The 24,986-nt window shown below is 39.1% G+C and overlaps 1 protein-coding gene and 1 long non-coding RNA gene across 2 annotated transcripts in view; one reads left to right on the top strand and one right to left on the bottom strand.

The window, feature by feature from the left end:
• Positions 1 to 24,986, top strand: part of LOC145448336 (uncharacterized) — a 200,509-nt gene that overhangs the window by 86,708 nt on the left and 88,815 nt on the right. The gene's annotated exons all lie outside the window — the stretch shown is intronic.
• Positions 17 to 2,844, bottom strand: LOC145448024 (uncharacterized protein C12orf56-like). The gene has a single exon (XM_080326330.1). The coding sequence runs from the start codon at positions 2,466 to 2,468 to the stop codon at positions 810 to 812; it is 1,659 nt and encodes a 552-aa protein (XP_080182456.1). The 5' UTR covers positions 2,469 to 2,844; the 3' UTR covers positions 17 to 809.

Raw genomic sequence — 24,986 nt, 5'->3', positions numbered from 1 at the left:
TGTACAATAAGAGAACCTGTAAATTGTAATAATCACAATGTTGACACGTACATCGCAGAACAAAATCAAATTCAAATACATCTACAGTAGAATCTAGGTATCATTGAATATGAATCTAACCAAAAGCAAACATCTTTTGAAATAATACATCACATAACGGAAATGTGCATTCCATATTATTCCAGTTTCATGAAGGTGCAGTAATCAGCCTTTTTAAACTACAAATCACTGACAAGCGAAATCCCAAAACCTTCATAGAATATTGCTTTCTAGTCTATCATTCATAGTATGAAAATATTTTTACATATACCAGTATTTTTTAATAGATATTTTGGCAGCTAATAAACTACTTGTGCTTTATATGGTAGATGCCAACACAGAATTGTCATATGACAAGTCCTTGTTGAAAGTTTGAAATATAAAAATGCATAAAACACTATATAAAATGGAATTTAAAACATGCTGTACACTCGCATGGAGCAAAGTATACTACAAAAATATGAATCAAACAGTGTACTGAGATAAGATACAAATAGCGATGTTTCAGCTGAGGAGACATTACAATATTATATTCATTTCGTCTTATTTCACATATATAAGGAAACTTTAAATGGAAATCCATTCAATACAAATCGATGCTGGTTAGTAGCGTTAAATATCATCGGTTCATACTACTGGGCAATTTCAAGTATGCAATAGGAGCAGATGCCTCTTCGGTAATAACTCGCAGCGAATGTAGAAGGATAATTGTACGAATTATCATCAAAGTGCTTCATGATACAGTGTTCCATCTCACAAATCAACAGTGTTTATTTTTTAATAATAATGGTGCCAGTCGCATGAATTACAGCTCTAGCCATGCCCGATATAGGTTGACTCAATGGAAATCGTTGTGTTACAGAGGTAGGTGTGATGTAATAACGAAACTCTTCTTGAAAGCTAGAACGTGCATAATCAGTTGCTGTGGATGAGCGAGTAATAATTCTGTGCAGAACCGTAAACATATGAAACGCATCAATAGCTTCGTCTGAATTGAATGATTGGCTGTTTGAAGGACGCCGGTTGATTGGGCTTTTCCAGATAACAATACAGGCTTTGAGTAGATTATCTAAAAATCGTTGGAGATTGCTGTTATCGTTAATAACTTTGAATAACGAAGTCATATTGAATGGGTCAGACAATCCGCTCACAATCCACTGAGCTTGACCTGACGCTTCAATGAGTTGATGCATAACCCCGCACGCGGCAAGGACTCTTTCATGAAGTAATGATTTCATATCGTCATCAATCAACCATGAATTTGATAATAAAACTGGCTCATGAATTACACAATCGATTAAGCAACACAATTGAGGGCGGGACAAATTTTGAAGAACTCTGTAACAGGGACAGACGGCTTCGATTTCTCGCAGCATCATTTCCAAGCATCTCAACATTACAACCAGCAATTCAATTTCATCTGATCTTTTGACCAACTTTGAAGACGAATTCTTTGTGAACCTTGACAGTAACGTCACTGTCCTATCGTACATAGACTGGTCCTTCCAAAAGAGGTGTTTGATCAAGATATCGTGCTGTGAGGCTTCTTTCAGTTCATAATATAGTCGGTAGATATGCTCCACACTATCTGCACATAGCAATTCCTGTCTTAAATCGCAGAAGAGAGCCCTTGTGGTTTGATCTGAGGAACGACCAATTGGTGGACTACTGGCCTTTCGACTGTCAATGGATGTTCGGTGACCATCACCTTCACAACTCCCTAAAAAACTGCTATAAATAATATAGTTGCGCCAAATGGACTTGAGCATCATGTGAAAATTTGCTTTTTCGTTCAAGATATACAAATGTAGGTCTTGCGTTTCAATCTCTTTGCTAGAAACTTGAATAAAATATGGATCACGACTTTCCCACAAGCTATCTTTGCTATTAGCACTATGTTTGTGGTTTACGTTCGAAGACGGTTTCGAGGCCTTCACCTCCGCGACACGTTCATTCACATTTCTGGATGATTGGGTCATTGTTCTGACATCAGCATAAGAACAGAGCATTGGGACACTATTTGAGACAGATGTTGATGGCATGTCTTCAGTAGAATTCAACTGTTTTGTTCGGGAAGTACTCAGAGACGGTTCACTTTCAGACATGGTAATGTTACTTGCTGAGTTGCCTTCCTTGCAATGCTTGATAACTATGTGTTGCACATGGTCCCGGAGATCTGATTGCAAAAACAGTGCCTTGTCGCGGATTAGATTAACCGCTACGACGTCTTTGAGGTCAAGTTGAAAAAGGATGGATTTTGGAGGGTTTTCAGTTACACATATCTTCTCATTGGTGATGAATGTAAACCGAAATGCATGCTTTTTCGCAGAGGCCACAACACAAGGTTCGTAAGCTTTCACTTCTTTATATTCGTTGTTAGGAAGGACACGCTTCAAAAAACTATCGAACTTCGCAAAATTCGCAGACATTCTTTGAACACTTAACAATCAATACTCCCGAAATGCTGCTTGGAGAAATGTTGGTAAATTTTGTATTGTACTGCGCTTCTCCAGACGCTGCAGTTTGCACTATTCCTTCATTACCAATAAACGCTGGGAGCTCAGCTGCTGAGTGCTGACAGTTGACAGCGCCCAACTTTGATGCTCACTGTTCAGTAGCAGAGATCTTTACAAGATTACAACCTCTCAGTTATATAAGTATAGGGACTGTAGGCCTCTCTAATTCAAGAAAACGAACGCCAAACTAACGATAAAGGAGCAGAAGGTGTTGGCACTTCCCGTCAACTCGTCACCAGGACCCAAGCAACAAGGTGACCAATGATCATAAGCATAACATAATAATAATAATAAACTGTGATTCTGAAGAAAGTTACTTTGAAAATTCGCCGAGTCACTTTACGCAGAGTGATTCGATGGTCATGTGATGAAAATATTCATTCAGGAAAAACGATTTCTAGATGTGTTTCTCTAGCGAAACACTATAGATACCGTAGGTTCGTTATCTTATAGTGTTTCGCTCGGAAATTTGAACAATAAAAAAGACGATACTGGAAATTTTAAATAGGGCCCATCATGACGTTTGAATCCGCCGTTTGGTAATCTAGCAGCCCATGGCGCGTCCTAGTCTGGAAAAGTAGACTCTGACCTTTTTTAGCAGACCCCTGTTGAAACTTTCTGCTTCTGGACAAAAGACATTGGGGGTACCATACGTCCTCCTTTAGGAGAATTTGTCCTCCTTTTTCAGGTTTTTGAAAATGTCCTCCGACGACGCCCAAGTGTCCTCCTTTTTGAGATTTTGTCCTCTTTTTTGAGAATTTTGGTCAAATTTACGGTCAAATTTGAGTGAGATACTGTAAATCAGCACCAAACTAAAGCTCCGGCGGGTATATCGGAAGCTGAGCCGGAAAAACGACCTTTTTTTAGTCAACCGACCATGAAGTGAGAAAAATTTACCATTTTCTCGAGATTTTTCTCCGTAATTCGGGGTTTGAAAATTTTGAAAAAGTGTCCTCCGTTACCGATTCCAAAATATGGTAACCCTGCTTTAGGAGGATTTTTCCTCCTTTTTGAGGTTTTTGAAAATGTCCTACTACTTTACAGCTTTTAGAGCTAAGATGATGGATAGATTCGAGTGAAAATGGGCATAATTGACGCTAAACAGGAAATTCGGGCTCGAAAGTAAGCGACGACCTTTTTTTAGTATATTGGTGGTAAATTTACCATTTTTTCCAAATTTTACTCCAGTTTTGCAACTCTGAAAATTTTGGAAAAGTGTTTTCCTTTTCCCGATTCCAAAATATGGTAAACCTAAAAGACATGAAATATATTTTCCGCTCTTTAGAAGTAGTATTTGTATTTCTCTTTCAATTCCCAGTATCATACTTTGAGTTCTAATTAGTTTCAGTTCTTTAGTCTGGAGTAGGGGAGATGTGGTACCGATGGATCACTGGGACCGAAAATACTTGTAAAATTCTCCATGATAATTCCATGATTACACTCCGTGAATTTGTCTACAATTAGATGCTGACAGAATCTTTCCTCACATGCAAAAAAATTTGACCTGCGTCAGTTATGGGGTCTGTGACGAATGATTTACGTTGTAGGGGGTGTAAAGTAAATTTGGATCAACATTTGCATTTTTCTATAACACCTTTCAGACTAACAAATGTAGCCGTTCGGTCGTAGTCCTCGCTATCTAACTGAATGCGGCTATATTACTTCAGGTTCGACTGGATCCAGAGACACATTGCAGATTCGACGGATATATTACAACGAAGGCAGGCACAATAAACACATCAATACTTCCAATCCAATCCAAGACTTAATACAGTAACAACTCCACACAAAGATACTCCAAGACCAACTCCATACCAAGATCAACTCCAATCCAACTACATACAAAAGACTAAATCACTTCCTCATTTCCCAATACCGCATGTTACCCTACGCATGACTGGTCTTACAACCAGATAGTCCGGAGTCATTATGGCTCCGGAGCCGAGCGGTTACACATCCCCGTTCCCAAGTTGAGTGATCTAGTAGCAAAGATCACTCACAAGCGACAAGAAGGAGCAGAAATAAAACAAACAAAAATTAAGTATAAAAATGAAAAGAGTATAAAAATTGGCAACAATATGTACAAAGAATAAACAGAATCAGGCAAGACTTGTTACAACGTTCTACAACCACCAATATTAAATACAACACATTAGTGAGATCCACCAACAACACTAAGAAGGCCACTACAATATCTCCAAAAGTTCACGCAGCTGTCAACAATACAAAATAACAGACACAAAAATCCAATAACAATTATGAAAAAGCAACCATTTGCCACTGACAGTTCTACACAACATAACCACATGCGCTATAACCAAGCCAATAACAGAAACAAAACACGAGGTATCAATACCCATAAACAATAGCAGGTCACTATCGAATCAAGATCACAGTTCTAACATCTCAATATCATGGGCGTAGTCGAAGTCCGCTGTCAAATCCCAATGTACCACCATCTCATTCAAACTTCTCTCAAAGTAAAAGTTTTACGGTGCGAGGGCTCCTTTATATTCACATCGACACGTTCAATGGCCATCTCACAGTCCATCAACGACTCGAAAGTTCCAAGTATATCCGATACGTTTACTTCTCTACCAACCAAGCCCTTGCTTCGAATTGACGAAGCCACTGTAGCACTTTCACCTCCACAATCCTCAGCCAATTGTTCCTCCATCAAACAGTCATCCATCACACTTCTTTCTTCCCCATGAACATCATCATTCATCTTGTCACCCGACTTCAATAGTGCCATGACTACCATCTCGGATACAACATCATCAACAACAGGCGCAGTAACAGTTTCTTCAGACACTGAATCCATTTTGCTCTCACATGCCAACACATCATCAACGATTTCCTCTACATGCGGTTTTTCAAAATCCTCCTCTTCCAAGGTCACATCAACAACAGAGTTTCCAACATATGAGCATACCGAAACATGTTTTAAGCCACCACGTGCCACGTTATCCATTTTCCCAACAGCACGAGTGTCCAATAACTTCACAATTTGTCGTGCTTCCTTCCCAAGCACTCCTTTTGCTAACTTCTTAAAAAACCGTGCAAGTGCAACTTCTTCTTTCCTCTTCAATAAATGTCTACCGCATCCGTCTCCTACTACAAGTGGCATCTCTATACCGGATCCAGCATCAGGCTGCGTGCTCGCCATTTGTAGCCGTTCGGTCGTAGTCTTCGCTATCTAACTGAATGCGGCTATATTACTTCAGGTTCGACTGGATCCAGAGACACATTGCAGATTCGACGGATATATTACAACGAAGGCAGGCACAATAAACACATCAATACTTCCAATCCAATCCAAGACTTAATACAGTAACAACTCCACACAAAGATACTCCAAGACCAACTCCATACCAAGATCAACTCCAATCCAACTACATACAAAAGACTAAATCACTTCCTCATTTCCCAATACCGCATGTTACCCTACGCATGACTGGTCTTACAACCAGATAGTCCGGAGTCATTATGGCTCCGGAGCCGAGCGGTTACACAAACCCGCCATAATTTTTGATGTGAAGTATAGGGCATGTATCAGGGTATATAATGGCACATATTTTTTGAATCAATACCATCCTCGAGTGGACTATTTTCAAGTCAATTACAATATTGATGGGGTGGGGGACCTATGGTACCATAGCCAAATCAAGCAAAATAGATATACCAATTAATCACTTAACAACAGAAACTCGCCTACATATATATAGGCTCTAAATCATAGTTACCTGTGGTGTTTTATCGCTATTACGAGGTATTTGAAAGTCATAATGTCGATTTGCGGGTAATATGTATGTGACATTAATTTTGTATGTTTAGGCGTAAACCAAAATATGATTTTATGCCAACATTTGAGTTCATATAATCTATTTTATTCTTGAAGGTCGCGACGAAACATTCTTCATTGGCTTGCTGTAGCTTAGCTTATAGTACACAACAAAACAAGTTAACAAATCTGAGTTTTTGAGCGTGTGTCTCATAGGTCCCATGGTCGTGTGCCTTTGGACCCACCGGGTGGGGACCGATGACACGTTCGAGCAACAAACTTTAAACGTTTATAAATATTTTTTGAAAAGGTGGATATTCATGTAAATGTCCGCGATAGGTAGAGCTTGTATCGAAGTGTTGAGACAGCAAAAGATCTGCTATTCTCGGCTGAAGATTTGTTGGCCGGAGATCATTTTGCCATTTTTGATCCATCGGTACCACATCTCCCCTACATACATATTGATTGTTGAAGTAATAATCGCGTAAAGTTTTTACACCAAATCCGATACAACTTCTACGTATTGCTCTTCGACTAAACTACGGGTCTCATAATATGGTAGAGGGCGCCATGCAATGATATTTTCTAGAACGAGCTGGTAGAGTAAACAAAGGATAAGTGTCGCATCCAGAGTAGAGTTCGACCGATATTGATTTTTGCAGGCCGATACCGATACCGATTATCGACGCACTCACAAGACCAATACCGATAAGTCGATAACCGATATCATAGGCCGATATTAATATGAAAGGAGCAGAGAACCATTTCGCACAAAAAATTACCTATATTAGGCAAGATGGCACTTGTACAAGTACATGCCCCAGGAAGCAGCATATAGTTTCTCTGCATGCTCATTTGCTCACCCAGTTAAACTCGTCCTGCAAGGGTAATAAATCTGTCCAGAATGCGTCGTCGATTTCTTGAGATTGAGAACACGGAGCATTGAATTTCCAATATTTTTGAATTCTATTTATATGCAAAATATCGGCCGCGATATCATAGGCCGATATCGTTAATCGGGAAAGTTCCAAATATCGGCCTCGATAATCGACCAGGTCGATAATCGGTCGACCCCTAATCCAAAGTAGTGACCGTCGCTACTCAAGTAGAATTAGAAGTGACGCCGGACGAGTGTCAGCCGAAAATATTCGGGTTCATTTCAATATGAATATACCATTCAATTGTATATTGAAGTTCTGTACCTCCAAGAAGCTTTTCAAATAGAAGTAGGAGTTGCGGTTCACAAGTAAGTAAGTAAGTAAGTAAGTAAGTGAGTAGGTATTCTACGCCTCTTTTTACCTAAAAAACTGAAAACTGTCAAGTAAAAGTAGAAGTACTCTAAAATCATAACTAATATATAAGTAGTGCTAGTCGGCAAAATCTACTTCAAATACTACAAAAAGTAGAGGTACTTCGTTACTGACCACCTCTGCGCATTTCCGTATCAATGCTATCATTTCCATCCCATGATACAGTGCAGACGAATGCTTATTCTGTTGAAAATTGATACCTCCTGGGAGCATCAATATGAAACAAGCTCTCTGATACACCTTCCGCATTGCTCAATTTGCATCTTTTGACAGTCCATGTGAACGAATCACGACTGTTTTCACAACTACTTATACTTACTTGAATAGATTTAAAGACAATTAATTCTACTTTTACTTCAGGTAGTTTTAGGATGCTTTTAAAGGGACTACTTCTACTCGTACTTGAGTCGATTTTTTTCATCGTTACTTCTACTTCTACTTGAGTAGTTTTATTTACTACCTTGACCACCTCTGGATATAGTAGCCTACGTCATACGTAGTCAAGTTCGATTCCCCGTCCTTCCGAAACGCCAATTTATCTCCGATATTTATGAGCTCATTTGTATTAATTAAGAAATTGGTATCATTCTGTTGCATTTCGACCGAACAATATGATAGCACTTTCCAAGGTGAGACCTCGCATTTCTGAACTGATGAACGAAATGGAACAGCAGAAGTCTGACTATGATTTCATTATTATATCGTTTTCGTTTTCTGTGAAAATCACATTTTTTGTAAATTTTTAACACTCTGATTATATCCGCAGTTCATTTTGTGCAGCGGTAATCTATGCAACTATAGTAACGTACTAAATGTGTATGGTGATAGATTTTTGTTTTCGTGGCTCAACGGAAGTTTTGGGTTACGCAAAGGCCTGCGGCTTAATTTCACGTTCCTTGGAGATTTTGAGAAGGTGCTGGTGGCATGACATTATAAATATTTGGATTTTCGGAATCAGTGCCACAATTGCATTCGACAAACACGAGTATTTAAATAATCTGAGCTGTTTATGATGCAACTTGTCTCACCTCGCTTTTCGAGCTATATTTTTTATTAATAAATATGCATATTGACTGATTTTAATTGTTATCATCATTTGTTAATCAAAATTTCTATCAAATCAATACACCACACGATTGCGATATAATGAAAAGCAGTGTTGGGATGACTCGAGTCAACTTTTTCGAATGACTTGACTTGACTCGAGTCGCTTTGCAAAAATGACTTGACTCGGCGCTTCAAAAATGTGGATTGACTAGTGACTCGGAGCAAAATTTTCGAGTCAATTTCTAGTCATCAAGTAAACGGTGTCGACTACATCAATGCATTTTGTGCATGTTCGGATTATTACGATACGCCGTTGTAACTTGTGAGAGCAACCAGTCATTCACTGGTTGTACGTTTCACTGATCCTACATTGTTACATCACAAATACACGACCGCAAACGAAATGATCACAGCTTGCGTTGTCGTAGTAGCAGATTAATTTAATAGCAACGTATCGCTGTTTATTGGACGGCTCTGTCCTTACATTGCACGGTGCTCACCTTTACCAACCCTCTTGTATGATTTAAATCGAACAACTATATTTTATGCATTTATATCCACACGGATGTGTATTGTGTATAGATGGCTAGTGTATTGTACGATATCAATTTCTTTCAACTTCTCGAGGCTTCGTATTCGATCCTCTATTTTGGCTGACAATAAGAGAATGTAGCATGTAGTTCAGAGTTGTCAAACTCAACTGACGTCGCGGGTCGGCCGAATTCAAATATACAGATCACTCGCGGGCCGCACCAGTCAAATGATTCCAAAATATTACTAACTCTTAACTCAATATATGCACTTTTTCGCATTCTCGGAACTGGGTGTCAATGTCAGCGATTTTCTCCTGACGATGACTACAATCACAACTCCGCTGTCGGGTGGTTATAATGTGGCCTACGAACATACTCGAAATTTGCCATCTTGAAGGAATATTTATTTGCAGTATTTCTTACTACAAATTCGAGAAATGTGATGGATAAAATCACGCAATTTTCAACATATACTAAGAATTTCTTCGCGGGCCGAATGAAATCATTTGGCGGGTCGTACATGTTTGACACCCCTGATGTAGCTATACAGTTACTGACATATTTTATTAGCAATTCTACGTGTGCGTGAGCGATACAACGTATTTTTGCATGCATATTTAACTTTATATTCGTTATTTGATTCAGGATAAATGACCAATTGATCTATTTAACATAGCTAGTAAAATATAATGAATTTGAATGATCACTCATACTTCGAAAATTCAATTTGACTTGAATCGTGACTTGACTCGTGACTTGACTTGACTTGACTTAACTTGACTCGAGTCACCTCCAAAAAACGAGTGACTTGACTTGACTCGAGTCACCTTTGAAAATCGATTGACTTGACTTGACTCGTATCAAAATGTGCAGTGACTCGAGATGACTTGCGACTCGAAGGTTTTGACTTGATCCCAACACTAATGAAAAGATAGGATATGGTGCCAAAACGACTTGGAGTAGTCTTTAAATCAGACACCCACTTTGGCCTACAGTATGTAAATAAGAGGCATGACCTCTAGACAAAAGAAAGGATAATATATATGTAAGCGACAAAAAATGAATTCTGCATGGTAGGCGAGGTCGATATGTCAGATTGTGGTCCGGTAATATTGAGGGCAGACTACTAATATTGATTCATTAGAAATTGCTTTTATTTCGATTTGAATGTGGACATGCTCGACCCCTGTCGGATAGCCGACGAGATGCTGTTCAAAATTAGCAATTCATGAACATCAATATAATACACCAAAAATCATTGGTTTTCGCAATTTTCATCCACTCATCCTGACGACAGGTGAAGCTCTGCCTCGGCTCTGCTTGCATACGTACTTTTGATATCCAAAGCGCATAACAACGTGATTTCTATATAGTTTGGATATATTATACATTTACGAGAGCAGTGCTGATAATAATGCTAACATCAAAAACATCAGAGCAAAATAACGATACCATGCAGACAAATTAGACACCGAGACTGGTAAATAAAAATCGACGGTAGGAAAAGATTGACTGCCGAACAGTCTCTATATAGATTATTATACATTATGGTTGCCATACGTCCGGGTTTCCCAGACATGTCCGGAATTTCTCTGTTCAAACTGCATCCGGGAGGAAATTCTAAAGTATGCCTAAGTGTCCTGAATTTGAAAGGCTTGAAGTAAATGCTCAACATTTTTTCGTAAATCAACATGAACACTATTATTTTTCGGCAGATTCATGCTATACTTGAACTTTTCTTGGCACTGTGCGCGATTTAGTGTCGCATATGTTGATTATAATATGGGGACCAACGCCATCATAAAAATAATACAATCAAAAATATATAAAAAGCCATCATTTGCAGAAATAAGTCTAATTGTAATCGAAATTATAAGAAAACGGTATATTTCTAGAGTAGGTTGATTAAGGCGTTTGAAATCGAGTTTTTGTAGGTTGTCAGTTTCGAGTCCAGTCGAATATATCACTCATGGCGACGTCGCAACAGTATGAATAATGTGAACAGTTTATATTTGTAAATTTTATGCGACCATAAATAATATAATAATCTACTATAGTTCTAAATGATTACACGGACTTTTTCGACCGTAGGCCTACCTATTTCAGTGTACTTTGTGACAATGCTGTGGGTTTGGGTCTGGATCACCACTTGACAAGGAAGTAATTTTCGCTATAACGTGCGTAGCATATGATCGGATACGACCAATCGAGGTGTGTACATGTACAATTGTACATGTATACATAGTGCAACTATAGTATGTAAACATGGAATGGCAACGACCGATTTTTCGACTTCGTTCCGCTTCGCTGAGGCTGGATTGAGAATTGTTTTGCGTAAGCGACTGTAGGATTTCTGGCAATCCAAAAGTTATATTCCAGAGCGCAGAATTTACTGAATCTGGTCTTGATCGAAAGCTAATGTAGCTCCGATTTCGAAAATATAAATTTAGGTATGATCAGGCACTGATCCACCTAGAATCCGCCCTCCAAGTGTGAAATATCGGCTTTGTCCGAACAATCGGAGAGGCAATCGGTCATAGTTTTTCGGTTATCCGATTGTTCTGAACAATGCGCATTTCAGATATTGTGAGAGCGATTTTTCTTCAAAGTCTGGAGCCTGACCATATTTTAATTCATATTTTTGGAATCAGTGCAACAGTAGCTTTCGATCAAGACCAGATTCGGTGAATTCTGCGCTCTGGAGGATAACTTTTGCATTGCCAGAAATCCTGCAGTCGCTTACGCAAAACAATTCTCAATCCAGCCTCAGCGAAGCGGAACGATGCTGCAAAATCGGTCGTTGCCAGTCCATATTACATTCTATAGTACAACCATTCACTGGGAAAATAGCAGAGGCGGTCAAAGTAGTCAAGAAAGCTACTCAAGTAGAAGTAGAAGTAGCGACGAAAAAATCTACTCAAGTACGAGTAGAAGTACTTCTTCCATAAGCAACCTAAAACTACTTGAAGTAGAAGTAGAATTGACTGACTTTAAAAGTACTCAAGTAAGTAAGTAGTTGTGAAAACGATCCTAATTCGTTCACATAAATTGTAAAAAGGTGTAAATTGAGCTATGCGAAAGGTGACGAGCTTGATTCTTATTGATGCATACCAACATAGGTATCCGATTTTCGATAGCATAAGCATTCATCAACATCATGATAGTATTGATATGGAAATGCGATGCTAATCCTCTGTTTTCTCGAATAGCACGTTTTAGAAAATACCATGGTACGGCGCCATCCTCCATATTATAAGGCCCATAGTTTAGTCGAAGAGCAATACGGAGAAGTTGCATAGGAAACGGTGTAAACACTTTGCGCCATTAGTAAACGTTAATAAAAATTATGGTGGACCGTAAAAATGCCATATTGTGTAGCTTTATTTCCGGAATTAAAGGCATTACTACATTTGGCTTTTATACTCCAACATGTATGTTATCCAGACAAAAGAACTGATATTAATTGTAACTCAAAGTATATGATACTGGGAATCAAAAGTAAAATATGAATACTACTTCTAAAAGTGGAGCATGTGTGTTCATGCGTTTAGTCCAGAAAGTTTCCAAGGTGGTGTGCTAAAACATCTCTAAAACTTGAAAAAAGTCAGAGTCCACGATTCCAGATCAGGACACGCCATGGACATGCTACATTACGATATGACAAGTAAATGCTAGATTGCGAAACATCAGTTTCAAACGTTACTATGAGCCATATATACTGTGATGAATTATTTCATATGGGCGAAGAGCGACAATGTGGTGTAAACAGAACCACGCCAACCCACGACCTAAATTGTATTGACCGATACTTTCGTGAATCATACTGGTCACTCCGTATCCACTGCGCGCGAAGCACGACGAAAATTCTGGGCTTTACTCAACTTTTGTGAAAATTAAATGTTGATATTCCGTGAAAACAGTCCCGAAATTTCTCAGGCTATCTTCCTGATTGAAAGATTCAACTACTTCTACTTGACAAACTGAAAATAGCGAAAAGTAAGTAAGTAGATCACAAAATATTACGAAGTAGAAGTCGAAGTAGCGAAAATTGGATTTACATGAGTAAGTACCAGAAGTAGAGGAAAACTACTTGAGTACTTCGAAAAAGTAGAAGTACTTCGTTACTGACCACCTCTGGAAAATAGTATACTATCGAAATAGTAATCCTCGTTTATATTTTAACTCTTAATGGCAAGGGCGAGCGACGAGCGTATATAATTTCGGTAGTCGAACAAACCATCTCACACTATACTCGACTCGAATCATTACAAGTAATAACAGATTCAGATTCGAGTACTCAGATCATTATACTCAGCCCTAATAGAAATATGTGCAATGTGCATGTGCATTGTGCATTGCGCAGCTACCAATATCACTGACGATATTTTGACTATTGATAAATTAATGCTCGCGATTTTGGTGCGCACAGTAAGCCAATATAAATAAAAGAGATGACCCCGGAGTTCACCGTTACCTGTTCCGGCACCTGCAAGAATGACGTAGTCTATTGTCGAACTTATCACTGGTACTGATCAGAGTTGGATCAATTACAATATTTTAATTCAATTACTATTACAATTACAATTACTTCCTTGCATGTTTCAATTACATTGCAATTACAATTACTCAATGCCAAAAATATCAAATTATAATTACAATTACAATTACTGTTGAACATATAATTATTTACAATTATAATTACAATTACAATTACTTTTAAACAGGTAATTGATTCAGTAAAGAGGTGTTCTTTGACAACCGTAGCGACGTAATTAGCAACAATCTCAAGCTATTCATGTTTCATTCTTGATATGTAGAATACCCTTTAATTAAAAAAAAACTCGAACGTATTCGAACTATTCCTAATCATGAGTACTGAAAACTACAAGCACAGAAAAATGTTTCAAGCGACTGTTAAGAACCAAAGGTTTGAGCGACTAACAGCGAATAGGCTACAGGACAGTCAATGAAATGTAATCAAACGATTAGGCCACTCAGAGCTGAGTCAGGATAATGTTTGTGGTATTCATGGTGTTTGTCGACTACTGTGGTCATTTACACCAGGCCGATATGTTTGATTTTTATTCCGTAACTGCCGACTTATAGCACGGCCCACTTCTAGGCTTTTTGTAAGACACCGCTAACGCGGATGAGGTGGCGAGGAGGAGCCTAGATAAACCTCCAACACATAGGTATACGAATTCGGAAGTCGACCTCGGTCGGACTCGAACCCGCAACCCATTGGTGTCGCAGCCGCGGATTATACCACTGCGCTATCTCACCACCCAAAGAGTCAGGATAATGAAATGTAATTGGTAAGGCGTCACCGATAAGGATGATACCGATTAGGTGCGTAAAATTAAAATAAATGCAAAAGGAAAGAACCTCCTGATAACTAAGAATTACAATATTTTGGTTCGCATTTACATTTTCACTTGCTCGGAAACTGTTAGATTGCATTTGATGAACATTAGGGTGCGAAAAGTTTCTGGCCCCAGTAAATTTGGCAGAGATTGGAGGTAAGATTGTGATAACATCTCTACAAATGCGTGATCAAGTTTGATGAAGCCTTGGTTGGAAACTTGAATTGTTTTGCTATTGTTGCAACAAGCCTCGGTACTGGTCAGAGATTTAAAAAAACTTTGACCGTGGTGTAGGAAATGGTTCAGCACAGGTTTCAGAAGAGTTTATTTACTGTTCATCCATTTTTGAAATATTAAGATTTAGTTTAGCCCACTGGTTCTCTAACTTTTTTAGACACGCCCCCCTTTATGACAGTGAATATTTCGTGCCCCTCTTATCGTCATAGCACACAATGAAACCAGAAAGTTAGCAATCCTTACATATAGTTTGATGGTATGGAAGGTTATGACTGTTGATGAGAGAATTCTCCAATACGAAATTCAGACTATACACCGAGCAATAACCATAAAACGGAGGTGAATCGGGCCAAGCGCTGAAAAGATTTCAGTTCAACTGGAGCGTCGCGCCCCGTTCAGATGCTTTCACGCCGCCCAAAGGGGCGCGTCCCCCGTTCGAGAACCACTGGTTGAGCCTATCTTGTAATTCACAAAGTTTTTTGTTGCTGCTGAAGTATGGGAAACAGTTTAGCGTGACTGAATTATCTAGTTATAACGCAGCACGCATAGAACACCGATGTAAATAGGCTAATTATTACATGTGGTGATTGTTTACTAAGGCCTTTGATTACTAAGGCCTTAAGACCCCTCGTCGTCATCCTGGTTCGTACCGGATTTTCACTGGTGCGACGAATAAATGATTGATTAAATGATTATTTTATGTTGTGATTGTCAGGTTTCCATGAAAATGTAATTGAGATTGTAATTGAGCAAAATTTTGATCATATTACAATTACAATTACAATTACACAAAATAGAAATGCTCCAATTACAATTACAATTACAATTACAATTACATGAAAAAATGTAATTAATTACATTCAGCTCAATTACAAATTACAGTTGATCCAACTCTGGTACTGATATAGTACGTGTGAGTTTCTTGGATTGGTATGCATAAAGGGTATTGTGGAAATGGCATGTCCTAAACCAGCGGTCGCCAACTCAAAACGTGTCGAGCGCCACTTTTCAAATATATATAGAGGCCGCTGGCCGCAAGAATGCAATATTGAGACAAAAACTGTCACACAGTTTAGCAACCACGTTTTAAAAACTTTACGCCAGTACAACGCTGTGCTCCCTAACGTTGACGACTGTCATAGTCACCACGAAAGAAGCATTACTTTATAAAAATAGTACATTTACAAGGAATATCATGGTTATTAATTTCATTATATTTTGAACTATGAGCTGCGCACGATGCGTGGATACGCTTTTCATCGATTATATGCACCAAGCAATCAATATCGGGGCTGGCGAGACACGTTACTAAAGCTGAAAGACTGTCTCCTCCCAAAGCTTGATCTTCTGGGATAGCCCTAATCCGTTTTCTAAGCGTCTTGGTCTTGGCAGTGTCTGGGTCATTGAACGTCTAGGCCAGGGGTGGGCAAACTTTTGAGCTCGCGGGCCGCATTAAAATTCTGAATCCATTTGCGGGCCGCACCATATAAAATTGGGATTATAAACCAAAACGCAATATTGATATTTGATTATATAGTGAGGACATGTAGATAATATCTATGCTTATTTCATACAAGCCAAACATTGCTTTGATGATATCGTACACGCATCAGAAACATATAGTGGCGAGATTTCATAGGCTGGCGGACCTCAATAACCAATTTGTCAAAACTATAGAGATGAAAGTCGGTTGGCCTGATTCTTAGAACAGGATTGAAATTTAAATCTGTCAGCAGCGATCTGTTCATAGATTTACTAATTCCACTTTTGGCTCAGTTCCAGGACACACAATGCTGACAGCATCATAACCATGTTAGCTTCAAACAGGCTTCTACTATGTGTAGATAAAATATAAATACCCCCTTTCTACGCATACAGACAACGAATCTACCTAAGACACGACCGAATCGTTTTTTTTTATATGCACATCACTGAAGTAATTGAAAATGGAGTGGCCAATCTGAAATCCCACTGGTGATCCAAATTATGTCAATCTCGTTGCAGCTATACCGCTGTGATTTACCTTAGATCAGTGGTTCTCAAACTTTTTAAGACCCCCCCCTTATGAGGGTGAAAGATTTCGCGACCCCTTATCGTCATATCACAAAACGCAACCAGGATGCTAGCAAACCTAACAGGTAGTTTGAAGGCATGGAAGGTTACGACTGTGGATGAGAGATATTTAAATATGTAATTCAGACTAAATACATAGCAATAACTATTGATTGGATGTAAATCGCGCGGAGCGCGAACATTTTTTTCAGTAGAGCTCAGCTTCGCGCCCCCCTTCAGATGCTTTTACGCCCCCAAGGGGGACGCACCCACCAGTTTGAGAACCGCTGTCTTAGAATTATCGTGGTGAAATATACCAAGAAAAAGTTAATCAAGTCCCTGCATTAATACGATTTTTAGTCTACGCATTTTATCAATATTTATAAAAAGTTTCTTTAGACTCTCGCGGGCCGCACAGAACGGTGTTGCGGGCCGCTTGCCCACCCCTGGTCTAGTCTATATATGCGTTGCCCATTCATATCGGCTGATCCTCCATCGATGGCATACTGTTGCAGCGTTGGAGGCGGTTCAGCTAGTGAGGGATAGTGAGGAATAGTGATGCTAGGCACAGGCGAATAGCTCATTTTGAAACTGAAATAAGTTTCAGCATTTCTAGATGCTTTACTTAGACGTTTTGTTGAGCTGTTCAATGGATTGGATTGGCATAGCATTCCTAGTGTGACGTCATATTGACTGAAAATGTGTTCGCGTCCGGATTTCGGGCCACGAAATTATGGTAGTCAGCCAGTCAGCGTGCTGTTGATACTCTTCAACTCTCTATTCCTATCAAAGTTACAATACGGAATTCTTTGTTGGGGTGCTGCCTGCAAGAATACAATTGACCCACTGCAAAAACTTCAACATCGGATCATCCGTATCATTGCCAAAGCCCCACGGGGGCCTGGATGTGCAACTGATAAATCGCCTCTCAAAAGATTTGGTGTTCTAAACTTAGAAGATATGAGGAAGCTAGAAATTGCCAAGTTTATATGTATCAGTTCCATTGCGGTCAATGTCCCTCAAATTTCAAGGACTACTTCACCTCGGAGACAAAAGCGCACAAGTACAGCACACGCGCGTCAACGAAGAACAACTACCATATGATCAGGACTGAATACAAGAAAACGCATTGCTCTATCAAGTATGCCGGACCCCAATTGTGGAACAGCATCTCGCCGCTATCCGACAGTCGTCGAGCATGTCCGCATTCAAGTCGAAATACAATACTAGCCAGTCTTCAGGATTACCGGACCACGACCTAACATCGACCTCGCCCTCCGCCACATGCCACCCCATTTTGTCGCTTGCGTCTTATATTCTCTGCATTACTTTTCATTCAGTGTGCATGCCTCTTATTTGCTTCGCCTAGGCTAAGGTGGGTGTCTGATCTTAATGGCTACTCCAAGTTGTTTCGACACCCTCCTATCTTTTCATTGTATCGCAGTCTTGTGATGTTTTGAAACGATGAAAATATTAATAAACCTGACTGACTGACTGGTAACCCTATTTTACGGGACTTCAAAGAAAATTATGGCAGACCACCCCACCAAAAATGAATTTGATAATTTTTCGACCATATACCTATATATCGGACTATAGTGACAATATTGTGCTGGGTTGATCATGGCTGCACATAAACTTCATTTCCCTAACGTGTGTAGCTTCGTACGGCATGTTTTGAATGCTGTGACACGACGAATTGCAAGAGGTTTCAAGTCTCCATGGTTGAAAAAGAACTGAAACTATAATTCTCGCTGATAATATAATTCTTAGTTTAAAGGGAGTATAATTTTAGTACTCCCTATATCACAATTCACCCTCGCATTCATTTTCGAATGTATTATTACGATATTTATGCATCGCTTTTATTATAATTTTAATTAATACTTTTTCTAGTGACGAGGTGCCGAATTCACTGGCCACCAAACTGATATTATCAAGCTCAAACCTGATCTCAAGGCATGGACAGTAGAGTACTGATCCAAAAGCTTATCCCGTATCAGTTCAAGAAATCGCAAGATTGTGAAACAACCAAAGATAGCAATATGTCAAAACGGCTTGGGAAATTCCATCAATCTATGACCCACCTTCCTCGCACACGGAATGAAAAATACGGAAATATATTCGCATATGTCTCCAGCATAGATCTATTCCGGAGTTCAGCTCTAAATACGCTTTTAACTCAAGTACATAATTCGTAAAATACCCTCAGCTCAAAGACTTGAAATTTAAAAGAAGTGTCATCCAAAATCAATTTTCGAAATTACATAAGTGCCACAGAATATAAACTTCCGTATTAATGATTTTCTCCGACTGATTGCCTATAGATTACTCCCTAATCAGTAGGGTATATCGAAGAAAATCGAATCGTCAATATTTCCGCTGACATCGTGGAAATTTATGAGTGGATGTTGGAGGATACAAAGGAACTCAGCGATGAATATAATCATTCACGCTGCGACGGCTTGGTTCTGGCCTGCATGGGTTCGTGAGTTTTTCTCATGGCGACCGGATGTTAATCAGTTTTTGTGGTTGGAAAATTCCACTTTCGGTTTGTGAACGATTGTTACAAGTTCAGCAATTTATTATCGCCGAGGATTTCTGCAAGTAATCATAAATAGCATTTTCAAACGTACACACTATAAATGTACTGAAGAATTCCATTTGTTTCGATTTCACTTACTGAGTGGTCGGGTAAACGAGAACTGGCGTATGTAATCAGTAATGTATTGTTAATATAGTTGGGCTCACTTCTAAATAGACAGAATAGACTGCAGGGTACGCTTCCGGTTGAAACATGGCGTCCGTGTCGGTATGAATAACTGCTCTTATTATTTTGGGTCATCACATAGGTATGTGTGGGAGCCATGTATGAATCATGGGACAACTATGTATATAATAGGACTACCTAGCAATGGAGTTCTTAGTAATAGCTGTGCTCTGAATGCAAATTGAACAGAAACAAAATTGTATCGTATGAGTAATTTGGGATGCGAAGAAGCACTGAGACAGCGTTGTCAGACAGCGGGTTTCTAGCGCGTTACTTTATGAGTAATAAGTGTATTTCAGAAGCGCGTATTGTATATGCTTGAAAACAAAATATCGTTCATCTGATATTTTGACACAAAACCATAGCAATATGTATTTGCGGATGGGCCTGATAACTAGGGCAATTTTTTTTGACATGTCAAAAAAAAGTCAAAATTAGGTCAAAATTGTAGCGTTAGGTCAAAATTTGTCAAAATTGTTTACAAAGTCAAACATTTTTTGACCTCTGCATTTCGTTTGTATCGTAGATTTTGCGCTGTTGGTGAACTTATCATTTGATATTTTACAGCTTGTAGCCTACTTTATAGGCCTACCGTTGAAAACGGACCATCGTCTGCTCATTGTGAATCATATATGGTCAAATGAAACAAATAGTGACATGGTTTTATGGTCAACGTACCGCAATATTCTAGCTGAAGCAAGACTGCTTGGACATTGCATGGTTCTTATATCAAGAAGCGCAAGCTGAAAAATTGTGATATAGACAACATTGTCAGAATGAAGCAACACGGTTTGTCACCATCAGTGTTGTCAGCTTGAGTGTTGTCAGCCAACAAATGCTGCTGTTGAACGTTCTTTCTCCGTTCTTGGCAAGCTACTTAGTAAGGACAGACACTTTCTACCCGAGAATGTAGGAAAGGATCTTTCGTTGTACTACAACAAATTTTAATTATTTCCACCAGAATACGTAATGTAACTACTGAAATTCTTCATTGTGCCAGATTTCGTTAAAATACTAGTTTTTCATGTAAAAATCTGTCAGTTTTTGAGCCAAAAACGTTTTTCAGGCCAATTTACTTTGTAAGGACAGACAGTTCCAACCAGAAATAAAGATAAGTAGTACAATTTGAACATTATATGCGAAAACACCTAATTTGCATACGTGAGGTCAAAATTTGGTCAAATTTCAGTTTTTTTAGGTCAAAAAAGGTCAAAATTTAGATTTTTAGGTCAAAATCTTCCGTTTTTTGAGTAAAAAAAAAAATTGCCCTACTGATAACTTACTGGATTGATACAATCCAAATGAATCAAACGACGAGAACATAATAAAAGTCCATTTTATGATGGGATCGGGTAACATCAAACGTTGCAAACACTTTGTGCGGTCCGCGTCAAAATTTTGGATTTTTAGGTACCGCATATCTTTTTTGCAGATTTGAAACGTTGAAATTCACTCTAAAATTGATCCAAAAACCTGCAACACTCATCAAACATCACTTATGCTTACTCTCTACCAAGTACAACATCAATTTTATTCAAATATTTATAATTGCGATTTTTCCGCGCGACGGCTGAATTGCTGCAATAGTGAACCACATTTTCACCATGTGTGTGGACAATCTTACGTCATCCTGTCACATAAGGCCTATACCTGGCAATACTTAAATACTCCTATTGATGCTGCGCCGCGGCGTATTCAAAAACTAGGAAATTGACCCGCCGGCACATTTGAGTTTGAGAACTCTGGGTTATATAATGAGACTTTGTTTGTTTGTTTTGCGGTATTCATGGTGTTTGTCGACTACTATGGTCATTTACACCAGGCCGATATTCTTCTTATTTTCCGTAACTGCCGACTTATAGCACGGCCCACATCTAGGCTTTTTGTAAGACACCGCTGGTGCGGAAGAGGTGGCGAGGAGGAGCCTAGGTAAACCTCCAACACTTAGGTATCGAAATTCGGAAGTCGACCTCGGTCGGACTCGAACCCGCACCCATTGGTGTTGCAGCCGCGGATTATACCACTGCGCTATCTCGGCTAATAGAACCCTAACTTTCAGTTAGGATCGTGAATTCGAGCCGGGAGTCTGAACATTATTTTGACCTTGAAGGACTCGGAGCCAGTGTCGCATTTTTCAATTTGCTGGGATACAGGGCGCCGAAATTCGATATAAAGAATTCACGAGGCAGAGTCGTAGAGGCACACCAAAATGTAATACAATTGTAGTGCACAATACAAATAAGGTCTTATTGAACAAAGACGGACAAGGTAACATGAGCGGATTTTGGTATTTTCAAACCCAAATCATGTTTCAGATTCAATGGTCAAATTCAGGTTCAAACTGAAGCCCAAAATTCATTTCTTAACACGTGCAAATCCATGATGTCAACCGATATGGCTAAGATTTCTATTTACCAATCACACGAAAGCTGTTAATTATATTAGAAACTACATGTCCAAGTCTAAATCCGAATTGATTTCAAAATAATCCCAAATCCAAATTCGATCCTAATCCGGTCAAAAGCTTAAAATCCGTTTTTTTCTTCAAATATAAAACCATGCTCTGGGGCAGGGGCATCGCCAGATTACTATTGCACCAGCATATGAAACTTATGTTGCGGCAGAATATGTTGGAGAATAGAAGTTATAAGACGTTCGCACCTTTTTTAATATATCATCTGAAATCGCCTCCTTAGGTCATTCGAATGCGTAATCCGAATCGATACCTATTGTGTCATGCTGAGTAGATTTTTCCTTCATGGTACGTTACGGTTTTACCAGTGTTTAAATGCGGTTCGAGATTTATATGGTAATAATGATTATACACTTTTCCACGTCACCATCATCATCATTGCATTCAAATTTTCATCAAATCAAAACACCACAATGTTGCGATATAATGACAATTATCCGTTTTATGTCAAGTAGAATTTATTTCACAACGTTTGAATGGGCTACATTTCAAAAATTTGTTGCTATATCAAGTATGAGCAGGCATGATCATTTTGGGCATTTCGGGAACCAGATGCCATAGCTGTAAAAAACAAAATTTTGGAAGTGCCAAAAATAATGATTTTAGAAAATATATAATTTTATGAAGGTTTTTGATAAACATGCCATCAAGAATTGACAGGACTTTGTATGAGGCGACAAAACAAGTGTGTGACGCAAAATTCCTAAATTGAGATCCGTGAAACCTTCAGGGGGTTCCTTCCGAGTGGTTCATGAAAGGCAAATGAAAATTTTAGGGCCGAGGCCATAAAGTCGAGTATTGAAATCTGGCTTTACGGCGAATATGTAGAAGCTATCTACATTGTAGATAGAACAATCCAGCGATTGGGTAGTAGATGTTACCCAGCTGTGGGGTTCATGAAAGGCAAATGAAAATTTTAGGGCCAAGACCATAAAGTCGAGTATTGAAATCTGGCTTTACGGCGAATATGTAGAATCCATCTACATTGTAGATGAACAATCCAGCGATTAGATAGTAGATGATTGTTACCCGCAACAGCAGGATTTTCGTTAGTTATCAACATATTTTGGAATCCTTGAACGAGAGTCGTAAAGTCGCAATTTTGGGATTTAGCTGACTAGGATTTAGCTGACTAGGCATTTTCCTGTGACTAATACCGCTGGTGCATTTTGTTACATCATGAAGTCGTCACGCGCGACCCATGTTGCATTTAGCTCAACGTGTATATATAATTACATTCACTTTTAACTTGCTATTGAAAAAATGTGTTGGGTGGGTGATAATGATGACTCGATCATGAGCACTGGTTGATTTGTTTTACGAATTAGGGATTTGGAAACGTATCACGTAACAAGTTGAAGCACAGACTGTATAATGCCTAAAGTGACAATTGAAGCGGCGGTTTATACCGGTTAGAATTGAACCAAATTTGGTGTGCAGCGTTTTTAAGGGTAACCTGACAATTTAATCAGTGAATGGTTGGAATCCGGAATGAAAAGTTATTTTTGATTAGCCCTAAAATAGAAACGAGCTTCAACAGTTCAATTAAGCTTAAATTAGGCTGCGGAAGGAAGATCGTATATCTTTGTGGAATTTGCAAATTTTTATTGTGATAGATGAAGAAAGTCGAAAGTGTCAAAATAGTGCCAATTTGTCAAAACATTCCGGTGCCAACCAACATGAAAATGAGCCGAAATTCCGAAATTTGGCTTCCAAATGCGCCAATTGGCAACACTGCACCAAGGTGGTCTGATTTGCACGTTACATCCTTATAAGTCATGGTGCGGTAAATTCCCATCTTTTACTGAAAGAGAATGAGAGAGAGAGAGAGAGAGATAGTGAGCGTTTATTCTGGGTCACAAATAAATCGAGACATCAGACGTCAGTAGTAATACGCCATATTGTCAGACTCTGACGCAACATCACCCCGATTCACCTTTGTCGGCAACGTGTTCATGTCGCTTTGTACGCGTGCAATATTCCGAACTCCATTCAAATTTAGAGCAATCGCCAACTATTTCGATGACTCTTGTGGCTTCGAATACCCGACGAAGATTATTCCAAACATTGTCTTCTGCCGAAAAGGAAGCCTGTTGGTTGTTGGGTACCACGTGGTTCGATATTTTTAGGCTGTCGGTGTCGGTATGTATGGGGATTACGGTGGTGATTTGCATCGTGAATTACTCGAAAGGCAACGAGACGGGAACTGACTAAGTTAAGCACTACGTTTCGGCTTATCTGCCTCGGGGAAGCTGAGTCGATTCAGTCGCGCTAATCAACGTATTAAGTGAATATTAGTTCATTTCCACAATATTTTGAACGACTAGCTGTTGTGAATGTGAGATCGATGGTATAATTGCCAAAATCTGATACGAAATATACTGCTGTTAGGTCGGTAGGTCATCCCTCCGGTGTATACGTTTCGATGGAGGGAAAAAGCTTTTGCACCCGGCACGCACTCACGTGAAGGGTAATCACCAAATTTTCCTCACGGAACTCTTTATTTACTATCGCCAGAAGACGGGACTATGGATAACAAGCGATCAGCTCGTATATGTACCCAAAACGGTAGCTTATTCAGTTAGCGACATGTTTCTTATTACATCAGGCACCCTTCACACGCAGGCTGCACAAGAAGGTACTATATCCACAATCGAAGGAAAAGGTATCTGACAAAGTCTACTGTACTCCAACTAAGTCGTTTCGGAACCCTCCTTTCTTTTCATTATATCGCAATCTTGTGGTGTGTTGATTTTAATAAAATGATGATGTAATGAACTGATAGGAGGTTGCCGAAACGACCAAGGTAGGCCTATCAATCTAACATCAGTCTTGGCCAATTGGCCACTGACTGCTATTGAT

The sequence above is a fragment of the Botryllus schlosseri genome, chromosome 10 (assembly GCF_051294905.1).
Source record: "Botryllus schlosseri isolate E-star chromosome 10, Bs_hap1, whole genome shotgun sequence".
In the NCBI taxonomy this organism is placed as follows: domain Eukaryota; kingdom Metazoa; phylum Chordata; class Ascidiacea; order Stolidobranchia; family Styelidae; genus Botryllus; species Botryllus schlosseri.
The sequence above is the reverse complement of the archived record's forward strand: the minus strand, read 5'-3'. Positions and strand labels throughout refer to the sequence as shown.